This window comes from Pongo pygmaeus, chromosome 14, assembly GCF_028885625.2.
Source record: "Pongo pygmaeus isolate AG05252 chromosome 14, NHGRI_mPonPyg2-v2.0_pri, whole genome shotgun sequence".
Classification (NCBI taxonomy): domain Eukaryota; kingdom Metazoa; phylum Chordata; class Mammalia; order Primates; family Hominidae; genus Pongo; species Pongo pygmaeus.
Genome location: NC_072387.2, coordinates 30680174 through 30707352, shown reverse-complemented (window position 1 = coordinate 30707352; position 27179 = coordinate 30680174). Strand labels below are relative to the sequence as shown.

The following is a 27179-nucleotide window of genomic DNA, read 5'->3' as shown; positions in this document are numbered from 1 at the left end:
TTGTTTGTTTCAATTTCTGAAGGTAAATTCAATTAACTTTTCATTTAATACTTAAGATCACTGGCGCTAAAGAAGGATTCAAAACATAAAAGTGTATTTATATCATTTGAGGGGTTTTCAGACAGTTTGCTTCAGAATGACAGTCTGATTATTACTAGTGTTAGTCATAAGTCAGTAATTAAGGTAGATATATCATTCCCTAACCTTTGTCCCTTCCATGTTATTTACTCTTTCACTAACCCAATTAAGCACTGTCTCAATTGCTCACTGTATACATTCCTTATACATACTTGCAAAATATGATCAGTTTCAGTTATAATGGTAACTCTTACCTTATGAGTTATATTCTAGAAACTTGTGACTTATATACATAAATATTAAATGAATAAAAATCCTGAGGCACATTAAGTGAATTTAAAGTTCTCATCCAGTAAAATATTCATTTATGAAAAAACGTGCCTGCAATATAAATAATCAGATCTTAACTTATCTGTTTTATAGTTAGATATCTTAAGTTAAGGACAACATAACTAGTAAGGCGAATTATTCTTCACCCAAAAATAACTTTTTCTGTTCTATATATTCCAACATAAACCAAGGCAAATCCAAAATACGTGATCTGAATGTTTACATTTGAATCATTAAGTCAAGCCAAAATATACAGCCATAGCCAAAAATAATGGCTCTAGAATATCGTAGGTTCTCATTATATGTCTACTTTTTGGGATTACCAAAATACACATTTTTTTTTCAATTGGCTTTATTTGTGATTCTAGAACTGCACAACACTTCGTTCCATAAAATAAGAGTCCCCACAACAAAATTATATATAAAAATATACAAACATAGTTACTAATAAATGAATGAGTTTAGTAAGTGAACATAAATTGCACAACAAATGAGACTTTGGCTATGGACATCCACAAATTTACACCTTAATTTCTGACTGATTTTTCATTAAACAGAATCCTAGTGTTGAAAGAGACGTTTGTGATCCAGTGCCCTCGCTCCCTGGTTCGTTCACTCAAGCATGCTGTCAGCAAACCTGCAGGGTGCTGGAGGAGAAGAATGAAGAGCCTTTGTGTCTAAGCAGCTGGCACTGAAAGAGGCAGAGAAGTGAACCAACTACACTGTGTCCTGGGCCTGGAGCAGTGGGCACACAGCTGGCGCTCAATAGACAGTGCTGAAGTATGAATGAATGAGCACTGCACAATGGGAGGGCAAAGGACAGCATGATGACTTTACTTGTGGAGTGCAGAGTAGCACTAGGGAAAGCTTCTCGGATAGGAATCAAGAAAGAATCGGCCGGGTGCTGTGGCTCACACCTATAATCCCAGCACTTTGGGAGGCTGAGGTGGGTGGATCACAAGGTCAGGAGTTCAAGACCAGTCTGGCCAACGTGGTGAAACCCCGTCTCTACTAAAAGTACAAAAATTAGCCAGGTGTGGTGGCGGGTGCCTGTAATCCCAGCTACTCGGGAGGCTGAGGCAGAGAATTGCTTGAACCCAGGAGGCAGAGGTTGAGTGAGCCGCGATTGTGCCACTGCACTCCAGCCTGGGCGACAGAGCAAGACTCTCCATTTCAAAAAAAAAAAAAAAAACAAAAAACACGGAATCAGACTTTGCAAGGCAGGGCTGGGATGAGGAATGGAAAATGGGAATCATAATAGGAATTCTGGGCAGAAGCGACGGTGTAACTAAAGTATGATGGCATAAAATAGCCTGGTAACTTCTAGAAAGGATGTGGTTAAAGATGAAGCAGTTACCAATGCAGGGATAAATGCAGAAAGAATGGGAGCGGAGTCTGGAAAAGGCAGGCAGGGGCCAGAAAACAGAGCGCCTGGTCCACTAAGCTGAGGAACTGGGACCATGCACCATAGGCCATGGCCTCTAAGCTTCCTCACCAATGCACACTAAAATAACTTTTGAGTATTCAACCTTCTGTAAGTACATTCATAAAGTATATGCATGTGGTATTGTTTTATCACACTGCAAAAAGAAAAGCAGACATTTTTATAAGTTGAGATAAAGAAAAATAAATGTACATACAATTTCTAATATTTTATGACTATACTCTCAATGAATTGCTTACAGATGCCATTTGGGAGACAGCTTCTGCAGGCCATAGGGGAGCATCTGATGTTTTCTGGAATGCTGCACAGTGGACAGCATGGAGGGTGGAATGCAGGAGGCAGGGAGGGCTGAGAGGAGGACAGACTTCCAGGCTTCAGAGGGTGAACTCTGACAGAGGGCAGTGGGGTCAGGGATGAATGTGTTTTTCCTTTGAGATGCAAACGTCTCAGGACTGTGTGAGTGATTGGATTTGGAGGGTGATGAGAAAGACAGAACAATCTAGAATAACACTCAGGTTTCTGGCTTGGACAAATAAGTGGATGGTAGAGTCACTGAATCAGCCAGCACAATGAACACAAAAAAAGGAAGGGGAATCTGGGTGTGTTTGTGGGAGAAGAGAGGAGGGTGAGGTGCAATGATGGGAGGAGGATGGAGGGCTCACAGAAAATAAACTCCATTTTGGAGACACCAACTGTGAAATGCCCATGAGATGCCAGACACTCAGGACGCAAAGCTAAGGAGAACAAGGAGACTTCACTGTCTGGATATTAGAGCCAGAGAGGGAGACACGGCCATTAGGGAAGGGCAATGCAGCCAGAGAAGAGGGTAAAGGGCAGACCCCTGAACTACCAGAGGGAGGGTTGGGAAGGAAGACACAGAACAGTTCAGAGGTACTGAAGAACTGAGAGAAAGGAGTACATGGAAAGTGGGGAGAAAATAAATTATAAAAGGAAGTGGTCCAGGCTTGAGGTTTCCACTCCTGCACATGAGGAGGTTGAAAGTCACCACTCCATCCTAACAAGCAGGAAGCTGAACAAGCTGAAAATCAAGAATCTTCTTAGATTTAGCAGAGAATCAAGGCCACAGAGCAAAGTGCTGCCCCCAAAACTGGAAAGACAGGCAGGCAGCCATAGAGAATCACAACTTACCAGAGCAGAAACTTCCCACAGAACCTACTACCAAGGCAAGAAAGTTTAAACTATAATTGGTTATAAAAAGCAATTCATTTTTTTGTTGCCAGATAATAAAAACACAAAAATAAAGGAGAATAAAAAGAAACTTTACATATTAAAATTGTACCCTTCTTAAGATTATAATGAACATATGACATTTACTTTTATGGAAAAGAAACACAGTAAAGCTAATAACACAGCTTATTTTACTAAACTATAACCTAAAAATATTTACTGACTTATCCAATGACCATGACAATCACGTGTTAGGCAAAATTCAAGGAAACAATTTATCTTGGAAAAAAAATTTAAGTATAGAATGTAAGTTTATATAATATTACAATATTACCCTAAAATGACAGGGAACAAATGAATTTCTAAACTGCCTGTTTTAAAATAAAAACACCTCAAAAATAGTAACAATGGGCAAAAAGTATACTGTCTTGTCCCCTGGCTCACTATGCCCACCCCCAGAAGTAAATATCTTCTGTATCCTTCCAGGCATTTTCTATGCACACTCTTAGAAGTTTATGCATGTAAACTTCATGTATATATAAACCTACTTTGGCACAAATAGAATCATACCATTCACACTATCTTGCAATTTCATTTAACATAAAAATGAAAAATATCAATACATATCATGTATTTTTACATGATATGTATTTTTACACATATTTTTTCATAAAAATATAACTTGGAATACTTTCCAGTTTAGTATATAAAGCCCTAGGCTGTTTTCTTTCATGGGTGTAGTCACCCACAGCAAACACATGACAAAGCTTATTTCATGCATCTCCTGTTGTGTTGTACATGAGCAGAGGAGGCAAGGCCAATGAGAGCCTGAAGCATCAATGGGGGAAGTATCCGACCACTGACATAGTTTGGAATTTCCCACACATGGGGATATTAAAGGATCCCAGACTTTTCATCAGTTTTATTATTGATTTTAACTTCTTTACAGAAAATGCAACCGGTTAGGCCACACCCAGAGCTCACTTCCCTGCCTTGGTCTGCCTCTGTTCCTTTTAACTGACAGTAAGCTGCTGTTAGTTTATCTGTTAAAATGATGCCATAGTGAAATGTCCTTGTCACACCCACACAAGCCTATCCATAAGATAAACCGAAGAAATGACACTGCTGCAAAGAGTACAAGATCTTAAATTTTTTGATAGGTATTTCCAAATTATCCTCCAAAAAAAAGCTGTTCTAACTTACATTCCTACCTGCAGTGTATGAAAATACCTAGTGCCCTCACTCTCGCCAATGTAATTCTGTTATGTTTCTTTTAATGCTTCATTTATTTTCCTTCTTTGGCTATGTGTACTGCATTTCCTTTTTCTTTCTAATAATTTGATATATTAGTGATATTTATAGTCTATATTTTAGCTTCTCTGGTGGTTTCTCTATTGTTTTTAATTTTTTTTTTTTTTTGAGACAGAGTCTCGCTCTATCACCCAGGCAAGAGTGCAGTGGCATGATCTCAGCTCACTGTAAGCTCCACCTACTGGGTTCAAGCGGTTCTCCTGCCTCTTAATTTTGATACTTTTGGTAGATACGGGCCTCTATTGGTTTTAAAATAAACATTTATTTACTGGTTTAGCAATTTTAGATAGTATTTACTGATTCCCCTCCTCCTGCCTTGCCCTCCTGATCTGTCTTGTTGTTATATATAGATATAGATATATTGATGCTCTTTTTCTTAATTTTGCTAGGCACCAGAGAGGAGAAGAATAGAGATATGCCCTTTATTTTGCCAACATTTACTGGATCTCCCCAGAATGCATACAATGGGGGAATAGCCGCTATTAGTAGTAAGAAAGAAGAGGAGAGAAATGACAAAATCCTGTGCTTTAGAAAGATTATTCTGGCAGTGACATGTAGGTCAGCTTAAAATGCAAAGATTCATGATTATTATAGCAAGAGAAAGTTCAATATAGTTTGTGTATCTCTTATCCAAAATGCTTGGGATATGTTTTGGATTTTGGATTTTTTTTGTATTTTGGAAAATTTGCATATACATAATGAGATATTCTGGGGATGTGACCTATGTCTAAACACAAAATTTATTTGTTTCATATACACCTTATATACATAGCTTGAAGGTAATTTTACAAAATATATTAAATAATTTTGTGCATGAAACAAAATTTTAACTGTATTTTCACCACAATCTGTCACATGAGATCCACTTGTGGTGTCATGTTGGCACTCAAAAAGTTTTGGATTTTGAAGCATTTCAGATTAGAAATGCTTGACCTATATTGCAAATATGTTGTCCATTTTTCCCTAAATTTAATCTACAAACAGAAAACTATCACTACCAAATGATGATGATGATGATGATGGTAACTGACATTTGGTGAGTACTCACTATGACAGTGGGCTAAGCCCTTTATACATATCTCATTAAGCAGCAAAAATGATCCTTTAAGGTAATACCATCACCCCTATGTTACAATGGAGAAAACAGGTTTACAAGACAGTAAGTAACCTTCCCAAGGCTATGACAACAACCAAGTAGAAGGCCTGAGACCATCCTTTATAACTGCATGACAACAGCATGGAAGTTGAAAAAAAATCATCAGGAGGGCACATCTTTGTTTAGGCTGAGGTACTGAAGTTTTTCACAAATATCTGTTACAAGTTAAAGCAAGTACTAAAGGAAGCACAGTAATTGTACCATTCATTCTTACATACATTTCCCAAAATGCTTTCAAGAGTGAGGAGCTACTGGTCACAGTGAGAACACTACATCCCTGCATTGACTCCTACGGCAGCCTAACAGTGAACAAAGATTGAGAACGACCAATTTAGAGAAGTAAAAAGAGAAATGAGTGTGGTGATAAAAAAGGAGATAACAGGAAGTCTGAGGGTATATGTTGAAGAAAGAATTTTAAGAAACTGGACATGGTCAGCACTGTCAAAAACTGCAGACATTAGGATCTCAAATCCAAGCAAAAAAAACAAAAAACACCCAAACAGAAAACTGCAGACATCAGGGATGTTGAGCAGTAAAACAAATTACTGAATTTCATGCTGGCAGGTGGCTGATAACCTGGAAACACTAGCTGGGTAGACTGACAGGCCTATAAACCAGACTGTAGCTATTAGAAAGAGGACGCAGCAGCAGAGAGTAGGACTGGGGGAAGTTCGGCAGGAAAAAAATGAGATAGTACCACAGTCTCTCCAACAGTCACAGAAGGATAATTATGTGTGTTGTAAGATAAGAGATATCTTAGCAGGTCTGCAGGCAAAGGGTTTGAAACTAATACAAAGGAAGAGATGGTGATTATGATAAAGTTAGAATAATTGGTGAAGCAAGATCTATAGTGGTTTGAGATAATATTATCTTATATTGTCTTGGTGCTTCACAATTTGCAAAGTACTTTCACATCAAGAATCAAGAATCTCCTTATTCCTTACATGATTCTGTGAGACAGGTGGAGCAAGAATTATTATCAGAATTATTGTTCGTTTTACCTGAGGAAACTCAGACTCAGAGGCTTGTGACAGTCTAAGGCAATCTGGAATACACGAGAGCCCTGGGTTTGAAAATACTATTTCTCATTGGTTCCATGCTTTGAGCAAGTTACTTAGGTTTCTGAAGCCTCAGTTTCCTCACCAGGAAAGTGGAAATACTTTCCACGCTCCATTAACAATTACAGAAACGCATGCAATGAACCTGGGATGGTTCCTGGAGAAAAGCAGGCCCACAGTAAATTATAGCCACTATTATTGCTGTTAGACAGAGACAGGGACAGGGACAGGACTAAACCCAGTGGTTTCTACTCCTATTCCAGTTCCCTTCTTCTACTCCTATTCCAGTTCCCTTCTATTCCCCAAAGCTGACCTTACCTCTAAAAAGAAATGCAACACTGTGTCAAGAAGCTGTGTAGATGCAGTAAACTTTCATTAATCGCCTGCCATGTGCCTGCATGACAACTCCTCAGTGTGGAAAGATGAACACACTGTAACAATAATGACAACCAATCCAAATGATCAGGGGCAGAGGAGCAGTGTAAACATGGCATTGGCTCAAAGATGAGGCTGTGGTCAGTTTCACCTGGCAGAGGGGAGAAGCTGGGAATGGGAGGAACAGAGAGAACTACAAAGAAGAGGCAGCATCTGGAGCACACCTGGAAAGATGAGGCTCCTGGAAGAGAGGGAGGGCACTCAAAGGGGAAGAAAGAGGGCAGCAAAGGCCCAAGGGGATTCAAGCAAATGGGGCAGACAAGCTCAAGCAAGCACTAGTGCCTTAGTCCTTACTCAGCTGCCTCAGCCATCCAGAGCGAGACTACATGCCCCTCCACACGCTCAGTGACTCTCAACAAATGCAGGCTACTTCCCTCCTGAAGAAGAGCCAGAAGGAGAGAGGTCCAGAGAGGGTGGAAGAGATTCAAAAAGCTACAAGGTGTTTTCCGCAGCTCCAACCCACATCTGAGGGGCCCCAAGGAGAAGTCCCACATGACCAGCCAGTCAGGAGGGTGTGACTGCTGTGCTCTCAGCTCACGTCTTCAACACGGAGTGAAAAAACATGCACAGAGGGTGTTTGGGTGGTCACAGGCCCCAGCACAGCCCTCCATGCCAGGCTCATCATGTGGTTCCGCCTGCCTCCGCAGAGCACTCCGAGGCTGAGGCCGGCCTGTGAACAACTGACTGCACCATCTCCATCCACAGCTTCCTTATCTGCATAGATGCTACAAATAACATTTTCCTCTCTCATCTAGAGACCCTAGACAGTGGGAAAGCACCACGGGCAGCACATAGGACCTCACAGCACAGCAGAGCCACAACCAGCAGAGACAGAGCTTAGGTGCATTTTGAGGACTTGGCTTCAGTGCCATCCCTGTCACCACCTCAGACTCTTCTACAGTTTTACAAGAATTTTATGACTATTTTTTGTAAAGAATTCCATGGATCTGGACCCAGAAGTAAGGGATCTCTAGAACCCTTTGATTCCTCTGAAGAAAGAAAGAGGAAGAAAATTATGTTATCCACTACAGGTGACCGAATAAGTCCAATAAACGCTCTGCTATTCTGGTTTATAATACGTTACATGTGAGTTTACAAATTTTCAGCAAAGAACCAGAACATACCACTATCAACATGACACAATGGTATAAATATAATTAGGTCTTTTAAATTAAGAACAATATAATTTAGTAATGTATCAAAATCTTCATCTAATCTTCATCCAACACTAATTATGATTGAAATGAGCATAGAAATACCAGTCAAGAAGAGACTTTCAACTGAAGAATTCATCATTGTAAACTGAATTTTAAAAAAGTCAATGGATCACTGTATTTATGAAGCACACTCTATGAGTCAGACTTATATTTCAACCTCTGACACACCTGGAATTAAGGTAAAGAAAGAACTTGGATATTACGTCCAAACACCATGGCCTCAAACTTAGTGAAAATATAAAACACAATCAAATACAGTCAGAGAATCCAGGTTGAAACTGCAGGTAAACATAGCTTCAGTCTTACCTTATTCTATTCAGTGAGTGACAGCAAATGTGACAGAGAACATGTGCACCAAATGGCAAATGTCCAGAGGCTCGTTACAGAATGAACAAGATGGCGTGCCAGAGGGCACGTGTGGGCAAGGAAAAAATGGTCACTTGTAAAGAACACAGCATGTGACAGTACTGTCAGAGAAACGATTTTTAACTTTATCGAAAGCAAATGAAACTGTATTTTTGGCATCAGGAATGACTAAGTACAATTCTCATGTTATAGCTGGGTGACATTTTGAAATGCTGCCTTGAAAACCACAGGGAGAGCTACTGTTTTATTTGGTTACATAGAGAAGGTAGCAGTAAAGGAACTGAATGATACTGGAAACCTGTTTGCCCTTCAGGTAACTATATAGAACTGAAAAGACCTTTCCCCCTCTTCTATAAAGAATCCACCATTGCTAATTTGGCTCTATCTTGACTTCTGAAGCTAGTGGCAAGAAAATTGCTCCAGTCAAACTTCCTGGCAACCAGGAAATAATTTTCATTAATGGTGCAGATCAGCAACACAGTTCACTGAAAACTAAGAAATCAAAGCTAAAGAAAGACGGTACAATTCCATCATTATCCTAGGGAGTAGGAAAGTAAACCAGTAGGCCTGACTTTAGGGAGAGAAGATGACACCACACCGATGTGCCGCTAGATGACAGAACTCTCGCCATAGAGGCTGGGGCCAAATCTCACTACAGCAAGGAGACCTCTATTGCAATGGGCTCTCATTCAGCTTAAGCTGTATCAAAATGTGAAATCAAACAGCCATGTCTAAAATTGAACAGTAGGAAAGAATAACCAAAAATAACACCTATGTGCTGCATCTTGCTTTAGGAAGAACAGAATGGGAGATGTGGAAATGTCGTGAGAGAGGATCCAGGTTAGCCCTGGGACAGGGAGGAATGAAAACCTAATGAGAAGGAACAAGTGGCAGCAGCGAAAGGGGAATAGGCAGAGATTTTCTCCCCCAGAGCCTTGTGGAAAACGATGAAAGGAAAGTGGCCGGACAGCCATTTGCTTTGCCTAAGGAGCTTTTCCAACCCTCTTTGAATGATTGAGTCCAGCAACAGACCCTATTCTCAGACCTCTCCCCAGGTTGCAGATGCTCCTGGCTCACAACTGGAGAAATCACCACCCCTTTTCTGTCCTGCAGGGATGCAGCAAGTGGTTCAAACTCAACTGGGAATAATAAACACAGGTATTTTGAGTCTCACTCAACAAGCTCCTAAAAGACTGACTTTTCAGTGCAATTGGCCAAGTTATGACAGATTTGGCATCCCTCCCAAAATGACTGTAATGGACTGAAACACAATGAATCAATGGAATTCCATTAGTTTATAATGACGCTTTACAAAGAGAAAGCCAGATAATACTCATCTGTCACTAGTTCAGAAAACTATTACAATAAATCCTTATTTTGAGAATTGGTAATTAAAAAGAATGACTGACTCAGATGAAGACTATCAATGGGTGTTAAAGCCACTGGGTAAATGACTGAGGGAAAATTGGATGTTTCCATGTTGCCAGGAACACCACACAGATCCCTTTCTAGCTGAGAGGGAAACCCTCACCACAGACTGCAGAGATCCTATCAGCATCAATCTACCTAGGGGTCCATCTTCACATCACCCTCAGTGGGCAACTGATATTTCATGTCTTTTTTTTTTTCTTTTTTTTTTTAAGAGATGGAGTCTCACTCTGTCGCCCAGGCTGGAGTACAGTGGCGTGATCATAACTTGCTGCAGCCTTGAACTCCGGGATTCGAGTGATCCTCCCACCTCAGCATCCAAGTCACTAGGATTACAGACATGTGTCACCATGCTCAGCTATTTCACGTCTTTTGATGTGATGTGACACAAAGTATACAACATCACCTATGGGTGTCCATGCCAAAAATGGGAAATGTTTAACAGTGAGTTGTTATATGTAACATCCAGCTTCCAGGAATGATAGGAAGAGAGGAACTAGTGAAATGATGCCACAAGGAAGCACACAGATAAATCCACAAAGTTAGAAATTCTGTAGGACAAATGGCCTGGTCTCTTCAACAACTGTTGCTGATAATATGACAAAAAAGAGAGTAAGAAGAGCATGAGGCATGGGGAATTGCTCTAAATTAAGAGACAGGAGACAGAAAAGCCAAGAGAATGTGGAGGCTTTGTTGGAGTCCTAATTCTAACAAGCTAACGGGGAAGAAAGCTGATTTGATACTACCAAGGAAATACGAATATAGACTAGATATTAAATGATGCCAACAAATTGCTATTAAATTTTTATTAGGTAATAATGATACAAGAGTTATGTAAGAAGATGTTCATGTTTTTCAGAAGTACATAATAAACGTGTAAGACTGAGATGACATGAGGGCTAGGATTTCCTTTAAAGTAGTCACAAGCCAGGTAACAACACTTCTGTCAGCAATGAACCACATATGCTACGGTGGGTGGTCCCTCGAGATGATAATGGAGCTGAAAAATTTCTATCACCTAGTAACATTGTAGCTGTCATAATGTCAGAGTACAAGGCATTACTCACATGTTTGTGGTGATGCTGGTGTAAACAAAACTACTGTGCCCTCAGTCATATGAAAGCCTAACACATACAATTAGGTACAGTACACAACACCTAATAAATGACTGTATTACTGATTCATGTATTTACTATACTATACTTTCTATCACTATTTTGGTGTACTCATTCTAAGTTAACTGTCAAACAGCCTCAGGCCGGTCCTTCAGGAGGGATTCCAGAAGAAGGCATTGTTATCACAGGGGATGGCAGCTCCATGCCTGTTATTTCCCTTGCAGACCTTCTAGTAGGACAAGATGTGGAGGTGGAAGACAGTGATGCTGACGATTCTGACCCTGTGTAAGCCTTGGCTAATGTGTATGTTTGTGTCTTGGTTTATAACAAAAAAATTTAAAAACTACAAAAAAAGTTTTTAATAGAAAAAAGTTTATAGAATAAGGATTAAAAAAAGAGAAAATATTGTTGTTCACCTATACAATGTGCTTGTGTTTCAAGCTACATATTATTACAAAAGTATCAAAGTTTTTAAAAACTAAAAAGTTTATAAGGTAAAAAAAGTTAAGGAAGCAAAAGTTAATTTATTATTGAAGGAGAACCATATCTTTCTATAAATTTAGTGTAGCCTACGTGTACAGTGTCTATAAAGTCAATAATGGTGTATGGTAACGTCCTAGGCCTTCACATTCACCACCACTCACTCACAGACTCACCCAGAGCAACTTCCAGTCCTGCAAGCTCCATTTGTGGTAAGAGCCCTATACAGGTGTACCATTTTTTATCTTTTATACCTATTTTCGCCATACCTTTTCCATGTTTAGATGCATATATACTTATCATTGTGTTGCAGCTGCCTACAGTATTCAGTATAGTAACATTCTGTGCAGGCTTGTAGCCTAGGAGCGACAGGCTATACCAGAGAGCATAGGCATGTGTGTAGGCTATACCCTTAGGTCTGTGTAAGTGCACTCTAAGATCATACAATGACAAAATTGCCTAACAATGCTTTTTTTTTTTTCTGAGACAAAGTCTCACTCTCTTGCCCAAACTGGAGTGCAGTGCCATGATCTCGACTTACTGCAACCTCCACCTCCCAGGTTCAAGCAATTCTCCTGCCTCAGCCTCCCAAGTAGTTGGGACTACAGGCACATGCCGCCATGCCCAGCTAATTTTTTGTTGTTGTATTTTTAGTAGAGACAGGGTTTCACTATGTTGGCCAGGCTGGTCTTGAACTCCTGACCTTGTGATCCACCTGCCTCAGCCTCCCAAACTGCTGGGATTACAGGCATGAGCCACTGTGCCCAGCCCATGATGCATTGCTCAGAATGTATCCCTGTCATTAAGTGACACATGACTGTACATTAGTAGTGAGAAAAGAGAAAGAAGAAAAGCAGGGAGGGAAGGAGAAGGAAAAGAAGAGCAAAGAAAGAAGAAAACTTAAAAAAGAGCCAAATGAAGCAAACATAGAAAAATCTTGGTAATTGGCCGGGCGTGGTGGCTCATGCCTGTAATCCCAGCACTTTGGGAGGCCGAGGTGGGCGGATCACGAGTTCAGCAGATCAAGATCATCCTGGCTAACACGGTGAAACCCTGTCTCTACTAAAAATACAAAAAATTAGCTGGGCTAATTTTTTTTTTTTGGTAGAATCTGGGAGATCAATATACAGAGGTTACTCATATTGCTCTACTTCTGTTTTTTTAATTCATTTTTTTCTTAAACAATTTTTTCTTTGTTCTTTTCTTTTGACTGAGCCATCCATTTCCTATCTATTTCTGTTTATTTTGAAAGTTTTCATAATAAAGGTTAATTTTTAAAAATTTAAAACCACCAAGATCACTAATCCTATACTAACAAAGCATGCGATTTCTCACATCAAAAAAAAAAGTCCTTCTGTGAGAGCCCATTTTTTGAATAGTTTAAAACACAAAACATCTGTATTTCATTATGTGAATGCTCTTGAGATTTTAAAAATATATCTTAGCAAGGAATAGACAATACCGAATGCCCTTTCCCAATGATATCTTAATTTAAAAATAGCACCAAAATTGGCAGGATGTGGTGGCTCATGCCTGTAATCCCAGCACTTTGGGAGGCTGAGGCAGGCGGATCACTTGAGGCTAGGAATTTGAGATCAGCCTGGCCAAAATGGTGAAACTCTGTCTCTACTTAAAATACAAAAATTAGCTGGGTGTGGTGGTGCATGCCTGTAATCCCTGCTACTCGGGAGGCTGAGGCAGGAGAATCACTTGAACCCAGGAGGCAGAGGTTGCAGTGAGCTGAGATCACGTCACTGCACTCCAGCCTGGGCAACAGAGGAAGATTCTGTCTCAAAAAAAAGAAAAAAAGAAAATAAACAAACAAACAAAAATAGCACCAAAATAAATGAAATACTGAAACTCATTACTTACAGAAAAGAAATAGTGTTTCCAAAGCATCAAAAACAAAACCCAAACACTGGAAGGATACATTAAACAACTTAAAAGTGATGACTTCTGGGACAGAGGTAGAGATGAGTATTCTCAATTAATACTTCTTAACATTGTTGATTTTTTGAGCCATGTGAATGAATTGCCTAATCAAAAATAAAATTTAATTTCAAATAAAATAATTTATTTTCGTATCTGAAAGAAGTAATGTTACTCTTCCATGAAGAATCTTACACTAAAGCTTTTAAAAAGAAAAATGAGCGGCTCTGTAAGACTTGCTGACAGTCACTTACACTACTACAGTATTTTTCAGGATCAACCTTTGGCACTTTTAAAACACGTTAATTTCTCCTCCTGCTTCTAAACAGGTTCTTACTTTTCTTTAGACGAACATTAAAAACTCGAAATAAATCTGAGGTATTTAACATAAAAGCAAAAGACTCCCTGAGGTTAACTTGAAAAAAAAAGCTCAAATCAAGGAAAGCCCCTTCTATATTTCATTTTGTGTCAAGCCACACATTTAAGTCTTTACTTGAAAGGTGATGAATTTAACAAGCATTTAGAAATCTTCACTTTGTTCCACTCTTCTAACCCCAAACCCAACCTATGATATTTTTCCTTTCTTTTCTCATCCATTACCTGTGCAGCAGCCTCCTCTTGTGAATCAAGATTACTGAGGCCTCAAACCAAAACTCAGTAGCCTGTTAAGCTACTTAAAATAGATTTTTAAAACCCGATTCTTATAGCCCCTTCTGATGCATTTCTGCATCTTTTCCTGGTTCTTTTACGAGTTAATAGCCAAATAAATAAATTAGTATTAAAACTTTAAAATAAGCTAAAGCCCCACATGGATATCTGGCAGACTACATTGCGTTCCCAGCATACCTGGTGATTTCAAGGACTTAGCAAGCAGGTGGAAGACTCCATCAACCAGTGAGCACTGCAAACATGTCATGTAAAAACATGGCATTCTCTTTCTAAAAAAAAAAACCTCATCACTGGATTGCTTTTCATGGTTACTGGTCTAGATACAAGCTTGAATAGGGGCTATGAATTAATATGTATTTACTGAGGGTCCAGAATGTTTGTCCTTGTAGAGCTTTAAAATATGGTTGACAAGACACATTTAACATCCAGAACATATTAGCAGGTCTACTGTGTAGCACACAGGCTGTTAGCACAGCATGGCCAGGAGCTACACAAGGCTAGTGCAGACTCAGTGGCTTCATGGACACCTGGCAAGATGTCACAGATGTGTAAGGCAAAGCAGGGATGCAATGGGAACCCACTGCTCCCCTGACAGAGGTTCTGCCTTTGAGACAGAAAGGGGTTTGGCTGGGATAAACTGTGGAGGAAGAGCAGGGGTGGAAGAAAAATCAGAACAAATAAATGTGAGTAGAGATGTTTCTTTCTGTAAAACAAAAGTAGGTTGTGATCAGATCCTACAGTGCGCCCAGAGCCAGGCTTGTGGGCTGTTGGCAGCTATATTTATACCCACTGTTATTTAAATGCAAATTAAGGAGTGGGTTAATGCAAATTGGGGGTAGATTATTCAGAACTTTCTAGGAAGGGGGTGCTAACTTCCGGGTCATTGGCCTTGGCACTTGTAAACTGTCAAGGCACTGGTGGGAGTGTCTTATGCTAATGAGTAGTGAGGGCAGCCAGAAATCCCTTTCCTTGCCAGCTGCTGGTCTGGGCTGGTTTCTTTACTTCATCCTGTCTGGACCAGATCCCGTTTTGGTCAGGAGGTTGTGACCAGAAAACAAGTCCTGCTGATCTCCTACCTCGGAACCACCATTTGGGCATGCTATATTTACAGAGTATAGTTAAGTGAAAAAACTATCACTTATATTTAAGGCCAAGGCATTAATGAAAATAATCAGGTATCGGGGACATGATATGAAAGGAATACCTGATAAAAATGAGAGTAGCAAAAATTAGAATATTTATTAAATTAGAATATTTAATATTCTCAATATTTAGAATTAAAATTAGAATTCTAAAAATTAGAATATTTAATATTAAGTATATTTAATTTACATTACTCTCCAATGTCAAAAATCAAATGCTTTACATAAACATGGAAAGTACAAATAAATTTTATTACTGATTTATGCTACATCTTTAACAGGTGAAACAACCAAGCCAAATCTTTCTTTGACAGAATTTTAAAAGAGACATTTTATTTTTTAATGCAACTATAGCGAGCAGGGTTTCAAGTTCTGCAACCAGAAAACAATTTTGTAAAACAAATATATTCTAAACCCTCGTTGTTTACCATAACCAAATTATTATAGATTTTGAATAACAGTTTATGTGTTTTCACTAAAAAGAAGACTGATGCTGAATTTGAGACACATTTTGAAAAAAATGGTACCTAACCAACCTGGGCAACACAGCAAGAACCTATATCTCTACAAAAAAATTTAAAAATCAGCTGGGTGTTGTGGTACGCACCTGTAGTGCCAGCTACTTGGGAGGCTGAGGCAGGAGGGCTGCTGGAACCTAGGAGGTTAAGGCTACAGTGAGCCATGATTGCGCCACTGTACTTTGGCCTGGGTGACGAAGTGAGACCCTGTCTCTAAAAAGAGTTGTTTAATGAAAAATAAAAATAAAAAATAGAATCTGACCAAATATTCTTAACTAAAGGTTAGGACACAATTATGCCTTGTAAGTAAAAATGGTTTTGGCAACAGTGATAGATGGAGCCCAAAGAGAGGAAAATAAATGAAAATTAAGTGAGTAAGTGCTTCAACACACTAATTGATCTTAGGCTACTTCATCCTGCTGGTATAGAAAAGAACATAGAAAGTTATTGTTTTCTGTTTTTATGACAAATGCCGAAATAAATAATTAAGCAAATACGTCTTATTTTGGAGAAGTACCTACTATGCTTTACTTGATGCTTCAATAATGCATAGTAATAAAAATATTTTAAAGCTTAATACCAAATAAATATACATATCATCACAGTACATGCTGGTATGCTTTAATGAGGAAAAAAAACCAAAAAACTTACATTTTCTTCTATTACCTAAATCAACTTTAACTCTCCTAAACAGCATATCTCAAAAATTAACTACAAGAGAAAAATGTTGATAAGTTGTTAAAGAGTAGGATTCTGAGATTTTTTAAAAAAAATTCCTATTGGGTATATAAAGTTGCTTCAGCTATAAACATTTTAAAGTGTGTTCACTGTGAAAAGAGCTCTATTTCTTGGGTTTATAACATAAAAATTACAGAAATAGTGTGTCCGTAGGGAGAGAAGGACATATCTACTTTTCTCCAATATAATAAACACAGGAGGATACAGAAGCCAGAGGAGTACTTCTGTCAACTTAAGTTCCTTAAATCTTTATTTCATTTATATCCTTCCAGATGGACCAATAATGTGTTGACAATATATGTGTCAAAATAAAAATGAGAAAACATAAGAATACCACTGCACTCCAGCCTGGGAGAGAGCGAGACTCCGCCTCAAAAAAAAAGGAAAATAACGTAGCACCATGCCATGTACCGCTTTATTCCTTTACTGGTTCAGTAAACACATGCTGAGCCCCTACTCTGGGTCAGCAATGGGATAGAACAAGGATTCCAGCAATGCTCACAGCCTAGGAAGAGAACCAGAAAGTTACGCAAGGGCAGGGCTGGAGAGGGACCAGATTGTAGAGTTTCAAACAAGGAAATGATGCAAGCAGCTGAAGAATACATGAGTGGAGCAGACCACGCCAGCAGAAAGAATGGTGTCAGGGGAAGGGTTTGTACTGTGGGCGACTCAGTGGATGACAATAGCTGTTGAATAAACATTAGTTTCCTTTTTCCTTTTCCTGTATGGGTATTTCTTGAAAAACTTACCTTTCTGCACGAATCACACCACTGTAGTAGGGGGGGTCCCAAGGCATTACTTCCTACAATGGAATAATTCACTGTTAAGGAAAGCTACTGACTCTTTCGTAGTTTTTATCAGCAACGTGGCCAGCTTATAGAATGCAAACCAGCTATTGTTCATGTAAATCACAACAATTTTATAGAATCCCTTAAAAAATTGATAGCTTGGCAGAAAATACCTGGCTCCTTATTTTGACTTCCCTGTAATCAAGGGACAGTGAAGTATAACTAAGACCTACCCCAGAATCTGGGGAAAAGACAAACAAATGTCATTCTAAAGTGGAATCTAACAGAAGTAAACATTAATGAATTATATTAGCCATAATGAAATTTTTCCCAAAATGTAACCCATGTATTAATCCATAAAACACACTGCAGGTAAGATGAGTGTACTAAAGGTAAGATTAAGGTTCTTTCTAAATCTAAGCAAGAAGCTTTGGGTAGATATCAAAAATGAAAGCAGCAATTTAAAATGTAACCAAGGCAGAATTAACTCTAATCTTGGCAAAGAAAATATGTCATAAAGAAGTACTACAGTACTAGTTGCTTTTGATGACTGGCACATAATACTGAAAGAAGGGAAAGTTTGAATACTTGAATGAATTGTCCTTCCTTCTAGGTGTCCAGGTGGACAAAAGAGTGGTTAAGAGACCAGGCTGTGAAGACAGACTGCCTGGGCTCAAGTTTCCAATCCATACCAGACTATAAACTACATGATGACAGGGACTTTGTTTGCATCCTTCCCTATTACATTCCTGTCCCCTGAACAGTACCTGGCCCGGGGTAGTCACTCAATAAATATTTGCTGAAAGAATCAACAGTACCTCCCAAATAAGATTGCTGAATGTACTTAACTATTAAGTAGACTATCTGGCGTTGAGTAAGGGCTCAACAAATGTTGGCTGCTCTCCTTATTACCATTATCCTTTAACATTTCAGTTTAGGCATAATCTCCTCCAATAACAAGGTGTTATTTCCCATATTCCATGGTAATACTTATATCATGGGATGTATGACAACCTAAGATACTTGTAGGCTTATTTTCTTTCTCCCCATGAGTGCCTGAAGGGCAGGGACTGTGTCCACGGAACCCTAGCCCCACAGTATTCAGGTCCTGGCACACATTTTCTCTAACAGATGATTATTTGCTATCTGCTAGATGCAGACAGAGTGCAGGCTGTAATGAGACAAAAACAAGAGGATGATAGCCTAGGCAGTAGAAGGGCAAGTGACTCAACAATCAGAGGATAGTATGTCATGTCTACATTGTGCCATGTAAAACACAGCCCACAAGAAAAGTATTTAAATCACAGCAAAAGGTTCGGAAATGTTCTCAAGAAGGCAAAGCCTGAATTGAGTTTTATGATAGAAGCAGTTAATCCAGATGAGAAAGGGGGAAAGGCATTCCTGTAGGTGGTGTTTGTAAATGACTGGAAGCTGCCTACCATGCCGTATTTATGTGGCCGGCACGCAAATATTAATTCAAATTAAAGAATCAAAGAAAGCAAAGCAAGGAAAGAAAGCAAAACTAAGTGAATAGAGATCACACGAGCATCGCACAGGTATCAGGAGAGAGCAAAGAACACAGCCTCGGCTTGGAGGGGCAGCAGAAGATGAAGCTAGAGAAGGAGGCAAGGGCCAAATCATGAGGGCTTGGCGGGAGCAGCAGGGCAGTAGGAAGGGAAACTGGAGAATAACCAGGAGCTACTGAAGAATTTTAAACAATAGAGTGACAAGATCAGATCTGCTTTTTAGACAAATCCCTCTGGTGGCAATTCATTCATTCATTATTCATTCATAGTTCAAATAAGTGTTGACAACCAATTGTATGCCTAACACTGGGCTAAATACATGGTTAAACTGTCTGAATCCAAGACGGCTTTGAGTGGAGCAAAAACAAAAGGCTAGAAACCAGTTAGGCAATCCCAGTTACCATCTGGGTGAGAATAATGATCCCAACCCAGGCTATGGCAATGTGCACAGGAGAAGACACAAGAGTTCACAGGGAGGGAGAATCTGCAGGACCTAACAAATGATTACGGGGGAGGGGAGTGTGCAGTGCCTGGGGTGCTTGTTGAAACACAGATTGTGGAGCTCACCCCAGTTTTTGATTCAGTGGGTCTGAGGTGGGGCTCAAGAATTTGCATTTCTAACAGGTTCCCATGTGATGCTACTGCTTCTGGTCCAGAAACCACACTTTGAGAACCACTGGTCTGGATTAAGTATAGGTCCTGACTAGAGCAGCACGGTGAATGGTGGCACCATTCACCAAAGCAGGGACTTCATGAGGAGACTGGACATTTCACAAATATCTGCAGAATAATTGTATCCATAAGCTATATACAAATAGCTACAGATAACAGTTTAAAGTCATATTCACTTTTACTGAATTAGCTTTTGGCAACACATTTTGTTTTTTATTTTTCTGTTTCTATAGTCACCAAACTAAATTCTTACCTATTATCTGGTTTCCCAAATGAGCCTACCTACCAGGCCAAGGTGTGCAGATGACTAACAGTAGTTACTCTGCTAGACACAGCTCCTTCCATAAATGAACAGACTGACATGCTACTCTACACATCGCTGAGTTTAATGGGATTAATCTGTTTCCCAGTGGCTGTATCTGGGAAGCTAGTAAACAGTTTGTAAATCTGCAAGGCCCATTTCCCTAAATCTTCCTTATGACTATGGCTCTGGCAGCGGCAACTAAGTCAAGAATGAATAACAGCATTTGGAAAAGAACGGTGCAGACAACCCCGGCAATCCTGTAGTGCCCTAGAACCAAATGGGAATGCGTCCTAATATCCGGAATCTCGACACTTTTCAGGGCACTCCCCCAATCACCTGGGCAGCATTCTGGCCATAACAATACTTGTCTATACTCTTGGATCACATAAGGAAGATCATATAATCATATGACTGAAAACAACACTTAAGTGTTTTTAGAATGTGGTGTACTTTGTTAGTCAAATACTGACCTACTCAATCGGGCACCATAAATTAGCTAACAAATAAGCAAATGAACTGCAACGTTAACACTGATGGTTAAAATTGCCACCTGCCAGATGAAGCCTCCACTGAGTCTCCTTAAAGTCTGCTTCAAACTGAGAAGCCAACAATCCACAGAATGAAAGCAGTCTTTGCATGAATATATACACATTGTGTTAGTGTATATACATAAAATATGTCGACTCCTCAACAAAAATGCTGTATGTACTGGCAACATCAGTTTGGGACATAAGAATCAAATATTTCAACATCTTTATTCACCAAAACTGAGGATCAGAAACAAGACTAAATGGACCTGTAGCCTATCACAAGAAAGTTCCTGAATCAAAAGGTATTGATTTCAGTTGACAGACTGTCTATATTATAATAAAAATATTCCAACATACTTACGGAATTTTGAGGATTCAGTTTCATTTTCATCCCTCGTATCATCTCAAAATCTTTTAGAGTTCTATAAAACAGGTTTATCATTACTTGTTAGGACAAAATTTTAACAATTACATTATGAAAGGACTAGTTTGCTTATGTTACATTCCAATATTCATAAGATTAGATATAATTAGTAGTGCACACATAAATCACTATTAATCCAAATTTTACCTAAGTGTCATGAGAAATAACAATATATAAAGCAGCATATTAATGCAATTTCTACCTTAAAAAGCATCATGGTGGATAAACGTCTCAAGAGTACTAAAGCTTGGAAAAACTAGCAATGTCATTACAAATATGCAAAGCATTCATCAGCAAACTTTAAATCACTACTTTTTGCTATACCTTTAAAAGAGACTTAACAAATTAACTCCTAGAAAGGAATTTTATCATTGGCTACATTTAAGATTTCTAGTCATTTTTCCCCTATAGAAAAACTCTAGCTGGTCAATAATTAAATGGGTATTTAATATTTGTAGAATATGACATGTATATTGGAATTAATTCCTATATATACCTGTAAAATGATGAAGCTATGCTTGCTCAAAAATCTATAGCTATGTAGAGAAAGACTACTAACACTTAACTAAGTAAAGCAGGATAAATCCTCAATAAGTGCATAATTAACCCTCTTTCTTTATTGTATCAAAGACACAGTGGTTCACCAGGATCATTAAAAGAAAATTTTAGAATTTATAAACATAATCCAAACTAGACAAGAATGAGTTCTAAGGCATGAGTTTATAGTACAAAACAGAAAGGTGAGCCAAGATCCGATGTGTTGGTGTAGCCAAAACAGGCAAACAAAATTTTAGACAGCATCACAAGAGAAAAAGAGAAAACATCATCCTTTTTTACAAACCATGACTGCTTCTTCCTAAAATCCTTAGTACCTAAAGGTGTGCTGCCTCTCAACTAAGTCCCAGAAGAGGGCCAGTGAAGGGCAAGTGTATGATCGAAGGCACTGAGCAGGGGAGGGGCAGAGAGGCAGGAATACAGGTTGAGCCTCCCTAATCTGAAAATCTGAAACTTTCTCAGCACTGACATGATGGTACAAGTGGAAAATTCCACATGTGATGTCATGTGATAGGTTGCAGCCAAAACTTTGTTTCAGGCACAAAATTATTAAAAACACCGTATAAACTTATCTTCAGGCTATGTGTATAAGGTGTATAGGAAACATAAATGAATTTCGTGTTTAGACTTGGGTCCCATCCCCAAAATATCTCATTATGTATATGCAAATATTCCAAATTCACCCCAAAAAATGAAATCCAAAACATGTGTGGTCCCAAGCATTTCAAATAAGGGACACTCAACTTGTATATAACAAACGGACACACCAAAGGCAGTAAAACACTTCAGCTTGAAATTACAAATGTTGAGATAGAACATTCTTAAAATACTACACAAAATCAAAAAGACACCACATCCATGAGCCTCCTGTATTTAGGCCAAAAGAAGAGAAATATTACTTTATGAACTTGTCATAAAATTCATGGTACAAGTTAAAATAAATAGTTTCAAAAACATTTTGGTAAAGATTTTTAAAGTGCAAATGAAAGATGAATTTCTAAAAACAATTGTTTAATGAAAGGGGACAGCTTATGTTTTCAAGAATGGCATATAAGGAAGACAACTATGGCCTTTCAAAGTATGTCTCATAGTGAGACAGGTCTGGTCCAATATGCCAAAACTTATATTCTAGGTCACTTCCTAATTTTTTATAAATCTAGCCTTCTTTAAAAAGACTAAATAACATATAACCAAAAAACTAAATAGTAGAATAAAAACTAACCTTTCAGAAAGTTTGTCAGATAGTTTTTCAAGGAACTGCATGACAGTCTCTAAAATGAAATCCAAAAGAAAATATCTTCAATTATGTGAAATAAAATGAACATATCTGTTAAAATTATTATGTGATGATCATAATCTATATACCACAATTCCCTTAAAGTGATGATTTTCAAAAGGAAGTAGAGCTACCAACATATACCAAACATATAGTAAATACTTCTAGGTGATGATGATCTTTTAATCAGAAAAAAATTAAATTGGCATACTAATAATCCACAGCTCAGATTATATCCCAAAATTAAAAGAGTTAATGGGATCAGGTGGCTCATGCCTGTAATCCTAGTACTTTGGGAGGCTGGGAGGGGGGGTGGTGGATCACCTGAGGTCAGGAGTTCAAGACCAGTGTGGCCAACATGGTGAAACCCCGTCTCTACCAAAAATACAAAAATTAGCCGGGCGTGGTGGTGCATGCCTGTAGCCCAGCTACTTGGGAGGCTAAGGCAGGAGAACAGCTTGAACCCAGGACGTAGAGACTGTAGTGAGCCCAGACTGTGCTACTGTACTCCAGCCTGGGCAAGAAGGTGAGACTCCATCTCAAAAAAAAAAAAAAAAAAAAAAAAAGAGTTAATAGGAGGCTAAAGAAAAAAGTCCAAAATTTCAAGGTGTTTCTATCTATTCATATGTGTAAGAAAAAAAGTTCTTAGACATGTCTGATGTTTTCAAAGTTTTAAAGAGATATCTAGACTCTGCTTTCTTCACAAAAATAGGTGCAGTGTAGAAGTATAATTCCCTGAAATAAATTTTTTAAAATCAATGTTTTTCTTGATAACAATTTTATTGTTACATACAACTGTAGAATAATCTATTCAGGATAAATATGAAAAAATAGCAAAATGAGAAAAATAAATGTTAACTTCTGATAGAATTTTTAAAGTATTTTTATTAAAATACTTCTGCCATAGTTGTCATAATTTACAAACCCATAAAGGCAGTGTAATAGAATTACCACCGTTTCTCACAAGAGGAAATGTTTTGTAAGTATTTCTGAATGTAGCACTTTTTATCACTGACTTATGTGTACAGAGCTTTCATATGCATTTTAGTTCACCACAAACACTATGTTTATATTTTCCAGATAATCTTTTATACAGTTTTAAGTTTCTTGCCCTCTCTTCAATTTAAGTTATCTCCTTTTGAGTGGAATAAAAGACTAAGGAAATAAATAATGGTGGTTAACCTAAACCCAAACCATGAGGTTTCTTGCCACTGTCAATACTTAACAAGTCCTGTGTATACGAATTCTGAAAACACTGGCTCATGTGCCATATGAAACAACAATAGGAATTTTTGGGGAACAAAGACATTATTTAGCCAACAATGAAATCTCATTTTAGGATTACATTCCAGGTACCATACCAAACCGCTTTCAAATGAATCCCCATGTATGCTTGTATACGTTTTATTTCTTAATAACCATGTTTTAACATTCACCCATCTTATTCTTCCAGTCACTTTACATGTGAAGAATCTGCCTCAATTAACCTTTTTTTTTTTTTTTTTGAGACGGAGCCTTGCTCTGTCACCCAGGCTGGAGTGCAGAAGTGCCATCTTGGCTCACTGCAACCTCTGCCTCCCAGGGTTCAATGGATTCTCCTGTCTCAGCTTCCTGAGTAGCTGGGATTACAGGCACCCACCACCGCACCCAGTTAATTTTTGTATTCTTAGTAGAGATGGGGTTTCACCATGTTGGCCAGGCTGGTCTCAAACTCCTGACCTCAGGTGATCTGCCTGCCTCAGCCTCCCAAAGTGCTGAGATTACAGGCATGAGACACCGCACCTGGCCTGCCTCAATCAATGTCCCCAGAGAATTGTCATATTAAGATTCAGTTTGAAACCTCCCACTAAGTGCCTCACCGCAGTTACCTCCTCCTGTGGCCTCACTGGCCACATGAATGCCCGCCTTAGCCTCAGTCAGCCTCTCCTGTCTTCCTTCTGCTCTGCTGAGGGCTCACTCCATCACTGTGCATGACGGTTTCATTTCTCTCAGGGCGCCTTCAACAGCCACAGACGCATCTGACAAACACCCCGAGCTCCTAAATCCCATGGCATTGTTTTGTCTGTACTACTCCATCAGCACTGAAAATGTGCCAACCTGTATTATTATTTATCTTTTTATATGCATATATCCGGCTCCTCAACTAAGCTTTAAATCCTCAAGGACCCAGGGCACATCTTATGTGATGATGTGCACAACAGCCCCCTGCCAATACATCAGCACACCAAGCACTTAGTGCACAAGGGTGACCTGCCAGTCACAGAATCTAGAGCTGGGTGCTGCAGGTCCAGTGAGCTCCACGCTGCTACAGCCAGTGGTCATGCCCAGCCCTCCTCACATGTGACCTGGCCACAGCATGAGTCAGCTGATCTCTCCCTTCTCCTGCAGACAGACCTTCTGCACGGCCTCCAGGACCACATCCTGTAATCACTTTCCACCTCCCTCAGTGGCCGTTATATCTGGCAGCGTTAACTAGCAGTTCCTCACATGCCTGGCCTCTTAAACTTGAAGGCCCCAGAGCGCAGTCCTTGGACTTGTTCTTTAAGTTCACTCTCTTAGCGGTATCAGAATCTCATTTTAGAGGTTCAGACTTACATATGAAGCTCAGAACTCCACACTCTATCTAACTGCCTACCCAACTTCACCACTTGAACCTTATTTGGTATCTCAAACTTAACTTGAACCAAACCAAGTTCCCGGTCCTCCCAATCTTAGTTAACAGTAGTAACTCATTCTCTTTCTAGTTGCTTAGGTCGAAAATGTTGTCTCCCTCTTCCAAATACCCTGTACCCAGAATCTGATCACATCTTACCACCTTCCCTGCTACCACCTGGTCAAGATGCCAACATTTCTCATCATGGTTACTGCAAAACAGCATCTAAAGAGGCCCTCTTCTACCCTGGCCCTGCTGCAGTCTTCTCTCAGGAACAGCAGCACTCGCTCACCATTAGCACTGGAGTCAGATCATCTCACTCCTCTGCCCCAACCCCCACAGTGACCTGCTGCACTTGCATCAAGTCTCTACTTAATGCCGCCCCTTGTTAGGCTGTTCCCACCTCTCGCCACTCTCCTTACACACACTGCGCTTCAGCCACTCTGCCCTCCTCAAACGTGGCAGGCATTTTTCTGCCTCAAGACCTTAGCACTTGATAGTGAATCTGCTTGAAACCTTTCTCCCCCCAAGAGCCACAGCCTCACGCTTGTGTCTGTCAAGAGCATGCTCACATTCCACATTCTAAGTGTGCCCTCCGACAATGCTCTCTAAAACTCCAACACCAGCCTACATGCCCACATTCCTTATCCCCTTCCCTGTTCAGTTTTCTCCACGGCTTGTATTAACTAATAACATACCACATACTTTATCTACTTATTTCGTTCTTAACTGTCTTCCCTTGCTTACAAGAATGTAAACTGTATAAGGATAGGAATTTTCTTCTGCTTTATACACTGACTTATTTCCATGACCGAGAATAATATCTGACATATAGTGGGCAATCAGTAAATATTTGCTGAATTAATAAACAAAAATGGGATGTAGATTATATAAAACACAGGGCATTAGGTCTCAAGCAGCCTATGGAAAACCATAAATGTAGAATATGTGTTTAGGTTTCAGTTCTGCCACATTTTAGCAATATAACCTAACCTTAGATTCCTCATCTGTGACATGAATACAAATACCTACTTCACAGAGCTGCAGAGGAAGGAAATGAGATAACAACAGGATGAGCACTGAATGATATTCTAATATTATTATTTTTTATTATTTTATATAAATATAAAATAAAAATATGGTACTATTATTATTTTATATATTATTTTATATAAATATAAAATAAAAATATGGTAGTATTTTATATCTTTTATATATTATTATATATTATTTTATGTATTAAATATATATTATATATTATTTTTTATAAATATAAATATTATTATTTTATACAAATATAAAATAAAAATATGGTATTATTTTATATATTATTATATATTATTATTTTATTTATTATTTTTTATAAATATAAATATTATTATTTTATATAAATATAAAATAAAAATATGGTACTATTATAATCAAACTGTTGACAACAGCAACTACAGAAAAACATACTTTTCACCAAACTGATACTTACAAAAAAAAGAAAAAACATACACTAAAAACACACATTTAATACATAACATACATATTATATCTGTTTAGGAGCTTCGATTATATGAAACAAATTATAAGTGTTTTAAGGGTTCGGGGACAAGGGAGTCCAAGGAAAGTGAAAAAGTTTAACCAGCTTCATGAAAGAGGTGGGTTTTGAGCTGAGCACTAAAAAAACGGGGTAAGATTTTAACAGGCAGACCAGGAAGAAAAGCTGCTCTCCGTAGGAGAGTGACACGAGCAAGGGAACCCAGGCCGCAATGAGCGTGACACGCCTGTAACTTAACCGAGAGCCTTGACAGGTCAAGGGAAACAGTTGTTTATGAAAGAGTAAGAAGAAAGATTGAGTGCA

At 38.8% G+C, this 27179-nt stretch overlaps 1 protein-coding gene across 1 annotated transcript in view; it reads right to left on the bottom strand.

The window, feature by feature from the left end:
- Positions 1 to 27179, bottom strand: part of LOC129011399 (mitochondrial intermediate peptidase-like) — a 163802-nt gene that overhangs the window by 115208 nt on the left and 21415 nt on the right. The window contains 3 exon segments of the mRNA XM_063650628.1: positions 17352 to 17404; positions 20784 to 20844; positions 22624 to 22672. Of these exon segments, the coding sequence (XP_063506698.1) occupies positions 17352 to 17404; positions 20784 to 20844; positions 22624 to 22672 (163 nt within the window).